Source organism: Pavona decussata, unplaced genomic scaffold, assembly GCF_977016875.1.
Source record: "Pavona decussata unplaced genomic scaffold, jaPavDecu1.1 SCAFFOLD_441, whole genome shotgun sequence".
Taxonomy (NCBI): domain Eukaryota; kingdom Metazoa; phylum Cnidaria; class Anthozoa; order Scleractinia; family Agariciidae; genus Pavona; species Pavona decussata.
Genome location: NW_028145795.1, coordinates 96,277 through 102,276, shown reverse-complemented (window position 1 = coordinate 102,276; position 6,000 = coordinate 96,277). Strand labels below are relative to the sequence as shown.

The following is a 6,000-nucleotide window of genomic DNA, read 5'->3' as shown; positions in this document are numbered from 1 at the left end:
AGAGGACGGCAAAGCAATGTATCAATAGTTATAACGTGTGCAAAGCCAGTGTTTCACTAATTAAAACTATTGTTTTCTGACGTTCTCTTCGCCGTCGTTGCTGCTTAAGCTCCCTGATGTCCTAGAGAAGCCGACAGTTTATTAGCAGTTAAAGTTTTTCAGGTTTTGTCGTAGTTGTCTTCAGGCGGGGATAAAACAACTGGATCAAGAAAGGGCATTTCTGTGCAATTAAAACGAAAACAAGAAGAGTACTGGTCTTAGTGTGTTTATTTTATGTCAAGAACAGGAACTTAACAATTCAGCCAGGTCTGGAAAATTAATCCCTCGCATACAACGAGAGAACATTAATTAATGGCGGCACTGCATAATGATTATTTCAGAACCTGACAATCAAGCAGTTCTTGTACAATAATAAATTTAGCATTTGTAAATTTTGCACAGCAAGCTTTGAAGATGAAAGCCAGTTTTGACAGGCAAATATATATATATATATTCTTTTGGATATAATTTCAACACAGAACCAAACGGATCAAACACACAGCGAGTTGTTCTGTGATAGTTGAAACCAGGATGAATTTGTTAGTGCAAGTCTTCTTGCCAGTGAAAATGAATAGTTGGTCATTAAGTGAAACATCTTGTACGTGTTTTCTTCCAATTCTTAAACATTTCCACCGGCAACAACACTTCATATTCATCATTATGTATTTTTAATACCACTGAATCTACTTAATAGACTAGCGACACGGAAGCACAAATAATTTTTCAATTCATAAACATGCAAGTGATCGAAGATTTGTCATGTTGTATCACTGTTTACATACACGAAATAATTTCATCGTAACGCGGTTATCTATAAAGTTAAATTGCATGTCCTGTAGCTTAATTTATATCCGAGCTAACACGGGAGTAATGGCTGTGAGTGAGACGTACGAGGCTTAGCAGACCAATAGCATTAGATAACTAAAACCAAACGATAAGCTTAGAAACTGGGCGGAGTTAGGATAAGGACTACAATGGTCCAAACAGAGAAATTTACAAAAATATTCTAGAGTTTCTATCTGAAGTTTTACCAAATTTATGTTTACTTAGAAAACTCGAGTCGGTGTGGCCTGCAGCCAGCCTCGTTCTATATAAAATAATTTAACAATTTCATCTTGTCAACTAACCATAAAGGTTACAAGAACAACAATCTAGAGTCTATTTTTAAGTTATTCTTACAAAACTATTTGCCTACAAAATGCGTTTTCCAAAACTTACTTACTCTTAATAATTAACAGTTAACTTGAACCAACATTAACCGTTGAAAGGTAAAAGATTTTTTTACACGATAATGTGTTTGACTCACCACTGTTCAAGCTGAACTACAGGGCCATTTAAATATTAAATTAAATAGTTTACATATATACAGATTAAAAAACCATTTAAATACCTTCGTTGAACTATTTACACGTTGGCCTCTCAACAAAACCAGCACCATGGAATCACGATGCCTTCAAACATTTGTCTTTTTATAAATAAATTATTTCTGCCGCCATATTTTAACTATTGAGTTATAGAAAATTGCTTTCAAAAGCTACACTTTTGTGGTATTAATAAATTAACAATAGCGTTTTTTTTGTTTTCAATCCTTTCTCTGTGACTTCTAGAAGGATATAATAATTAATCACGGATAATTATGTTATACAATTATTTCTATCTGCGTACTGTTCCTTTGCACTCTAAATCTCCGCCACTCATCCTTGGCGCCTTCTTCCTTGGGGGAGAGGGGTGGGGAGAGTATTTGTGGTGTTGAGCACACCGAAGGAGTGGAGTCGAGTAAACTCGCTCGATTGTACTCAAAGTTTCTTAGCTCTGTTGAGCGCGTGGACGTCGATGTCGAACCGGATGACGAAGAAGCCGTTGAATCCGTAGACGTTTGGTTATAGTAAGTTCTAGCAGTAGTCAATGGCTTTTCGTGCGTGGTATTTCGTTTCTTTTTCAATGTAGCTCTTGATGCTAAGCGTGTTTCTCTATTGGCTCGTCTTCTCTCTCTCCACTTTCCTCTTATGCACAGTATTAGCAATAAAATGGCAGCCAACACAACAAGCGACGCAATCAGAGGTATGAGATAGTCTGGAGCAGCTGTTAAAATGAAACAATAACACTCGGTTAACATCACTATGCCATTTTAGGCTGCAGTGCTACTACATTCTCTTATATATCGCAGTGTTAGTTTGCTACGCTAGCTCCATTGGTCCTTCCTAAAAAAAAAAAAAAAAGACTGAAGACAATCGGCTGAAACGGTTTTGTAGCCCCGTCAGTCACGCTTCCAGTGTTATTAAACATAATAACCTCTGGCAACCAGGTTAACTGTGTGCAAGGACTTGTAAGATTTCACATCCCGTGGTGTTCTTTTCGGCCTTAAGATCGCTACTTTTCCGAAACCCGTCTAACTTATCTTTATCGCGGACGAGATTGAGTGTAACTAAGCTTATTTACTGTAAGAGATTTCCACCATAAAAGTTAACTTATTCCTTCATTTACTTGGGCAACTTAATTAAAAGAGGTTTATAAGCTGATAGCTTAATTATAGCAAGCCAATCAGAGTGCGTGATTTTTCATATTTAGGGGATGTCTATAAAATACCTTCCAATATTTTAGCTGCTCTTACCTTCTTCTTCGTGATAAGACAATGTTACTGATCGCTCCACTGTGACTTCTTTAACAGCTATAAGTATTTTGTAGAGTGTGATGTTTATTTCCCGTCCTTGGTTTGAAGGCACCGCTCTGATGTATCTAGCTATGTCTACCGCTGCTTTTTGAGCCATTTCTGTGCGTGGGGTGCTCGCCTACAGAAAAATGAAACAAAAACATCAAGTTTAAGCGATTTTAGGAATGCAAATAACGCATGCGTGTTTGAACAGCCTGTTAGGACTAGTCTGCTACTTAAAGTGGACCAAAGAACCAAGAAAACTCACCACAGACACGACAACAGTGGAGGTGACGCCATCTTTGTCTCTCGCCTCACACAGCAGTCGAATGTTTGCCTTTTCTGCCCATTTCCTTAACATCGGTAAATATCTTAACTGGTGACAAAATTCTTCCACAAGGGTTCCCTGTTGACAATAAAATTTAAAATCGTTTCAACTGACAGTCATTAAAGTCGCACAACTGAATAGAACAGGTCAGCACCGTATGGAAACCATCCAGGACAAAAGGCTTTTATCTTAGTTACTTCACTGAGTGGCATCTGTTATTGTGAATTTCTCTATATTTTTGCCATCGCTTGAAATAGCTTACAAGGATATTCGTACCGTTGTTGTGAATTTATATAAAGTGTTGTTTTCAACAGAAAATATCCAATGTTCTAACCTGGGGAACCTTTTCCGAGCTGAATACGATATGGATCTTGGCGCAGTCGCCATTCAAGTCAGTCGTGTTGGGAAGACACACTTCTTCATTGATTCCTGAGTCGCTTTGCGCAGAGCTTGTGGCGCCACCACTGCACTCGGCCCACTGTTCACATGGGGGGTTCAGACACCCCACCCTTCTCTTTGGTACACAGACACCTCCTGAGGGGCATCCATTGGCTTGGCTGTCCTTCCAACAGTTGCTTGGCCCACAATCGACCTTGGTGCACGTGCGCTGTCCTCTAAAGCACGTGCACATGTTACAGTCCTCCTGCACTGTGGTGTTATGCCGCTGTAGAATCCTGCCGTCTGTCAGCCTACAGTCGTTCGAGTCGTTTTCGCTATCTACAGAAGGAGAGGAGAAGTTAAATGTCAAAAGTAAATATACAGCGGTCACAGATCTAACCTGGACTAATTTTTAGACTCTTTTTTACCTTGACAGCGCGGTCCAAACTTTCCAGGGGGGCAGATGCATTCAAAGCCGTCAATTTTATCTTTACACGTGGCGCCATCACTGCATGGAGACGAGTTGCATTCGTTGATGTTGATTTTACACACTGGTCCAGTGAAGCCTGCTGCGCATGAGCAGAGAAACCAGCCAGGACCGTCAATACACGTACCACCGTTATGACAAGGATTGGATGCACAATCGTCCACATCTGAAACAAAAACAAACAAATAAGCAATGAAATCATAAGCTTCCTCCCTGGTGTTTGAAATACACGTGCGAGGCCCACGCGAGAATCCGCGCGTTCAGAGAATCCTTTCAACTTTCAAAAGAAAACGAGCGGCTGCTTTGATGACTTCGCAAACTTCATTTCAAATTTTGTTACATTTTCAGCAAAGAAAAGAGTATCCATAACATTTATTCAATTCTTACCTTTTTCGCACAGACTTCCTTCCCAGACATCTGAACACTGGCATGAAAAGCTACGGCCATCCCCTGAATTTAGACACGTACCACCGTTCTGACAAGGGCTGGAAGAGCAGGGCTTGGGAGCTACAAAACATAACACATGTTTACTATTAGACATGCGCGAAGAAGATCAATAAAACGTAAAAAAAAATCACAACATCAGCTTGCGGTTAAAATTAATGATTAGAAATGTTGAAAATTTCTCATTTTCTAAGCCGCAAATATAAACAAACTGAAAAAACTGCCACCTTTTCTGTCTGCAAGATTTCCTATTTATGAACAACTGTATAAGCTTATGGTAAAAGCACGAAGAACGTGACACTTCATTATCTTGATGGCAGATTAAATCTATGAAGTCAAATTCCTACTAATTTCTAAAGTGGCAAGACAGTCGTCAAGTATAATCTTAAGATTACGATCTCAGCAAGAAGTCTAATTGCAAAAGTAGATTCAGAAACCCAGTTATGAAATTAGACAGGAAATGACACGAGACGCATTTTCACTTGCGTCAACAACAGGAAATTTTAGCCACAAACAATAAAGAACATCGCGAATCAAATGTAAGTGCGGAGACTTTATGATCAAGAACGTGACACGTTTTAAACGGAAAAGGTATCATTAATTAACAGACGCTTAGCGTTGCTTCCGTCGTAAGTAAACGCGATTGGAAACTGAGCGCGGGCACGTTCTCAGCAAATCGTTCTTCTTTTGTATGAACGACGGGCACAAAAAAAAAAGAAGAAAGAATCGCACAGTGCGCTTTACAAAAGCACACACGATGTGTGGAAGCAGACGAGGTATTGAGACGCACATGTTGGCGCGCTTGATTTAAGTTGCGATAACAATAAAGCCACAAACTCATCAAAGACTTAACAGGTGTTCATTAGCAAAACAATAGAGAAAAAATAAGCAGGTTCGAGTTTATTTGTGCACAAACTGATTGAACTGTATAATGAATTCGTTTTTCCACGGGTGGTTCTACTATTTGATCACAAATACGACGCACAAAAAACAAAAGGGGCAAAACACCACCAGTTACGAAAACATGGCAATAAAATAATAAGACAATCACTAACGCTACTGAATAAGAAATAGCAGACATTGTTTTGAGAATCGCTGCTTACCTATTTGGCAAATTTGGCCGGTAAATCCATTCTTGCAGTCACACTGAAAGTTATTCCCTGATTCTCTACAAACACCGCCGTTTTGACAAGGGTTGTCACTACAATGAGACGTTTCTGTTGAAACAAAAGTCGTAAATTAAATTCACACAAAATTAAGGTTAATGTGCATTTTCCTTACCAAAATCAAAATCCCTTTTGTTAGCCCATTTATTACAAGAATGGCTCTAAAATATAACTTACTTGATCTGCAGATTTTTCCTTTCCATGGTCGAGGGCACTTGCAGATAAACCCGTTTACCAGGTCGGTACAGTTACCGCCATTTCTACAGGGACGTGAGCTGCATTCATCAATGTCTGCCATAAAAATGACAGCAAACAAAGGCACTTAGCAAGCAATAAAATGAAGGCTTTTAAGGGGGCTACGTTTTCATCTTGCTTACCACTTCAAGGACTTAATAAATACTGAAAAATTCCGTAAAGTATGAACTTGAAAAGAGATAGTTTGAACATTTTCTTGCTAGATGAAGGGTACAGGGGAAACGAGCTCTCTCGTCTTGTGCTAACTAAACTT

General features: G+C 39.2%; 1 protein-coding gene across 2 annotated transcripts in view; it reads right to left on the bottom strand.

Moving 5' to 3' along the window:
- Positions 1-249: 249 nt before the first annotated feature.
- The window catches only part of LOC146450551 (uncharacterized), a 48,551-nt gene continuing 42,800 nt past the window's right edge, over positions 250-6,000 (bottom strand). For both annotated transcript variants that reach the window (XM_085100247.1, XM_085100248.1), the window contains 8 exons: positions 5,670-5,783; positions 5,430-5,543; positions 4,270-4,389; positions 3,824-4,048; positions 3,352-3,734; positions 2,958-3,095; positions 2,651-2,828; positions 250-2,121 (listed from right to left, as the gene is read on the bottom strand). In XM_085100247.1, coding sequence (XP_084956373.1) covers positions 1,679-2,121; positions 2,651-2,828; positions 2,958-3,095; positions 3,352-3,734; positions 3,824-4,048; positions 4,270-4,389; positions 5,430-5,543; positions 5,670-5,783 — 1,715 coding nt within the window. In that variant the 3' untranslated portion in view covers positions 250-1,678. The remainder of the gene's footprint in view (positions 2,122-2,650; positions 2,829-2,957; positions 3,096-3,351; positions 3,735-3,823; positions 4,049-4,269; positions 4,390-5,429; positions 5,544-5,669; positions 5,784-6,000) is intronic.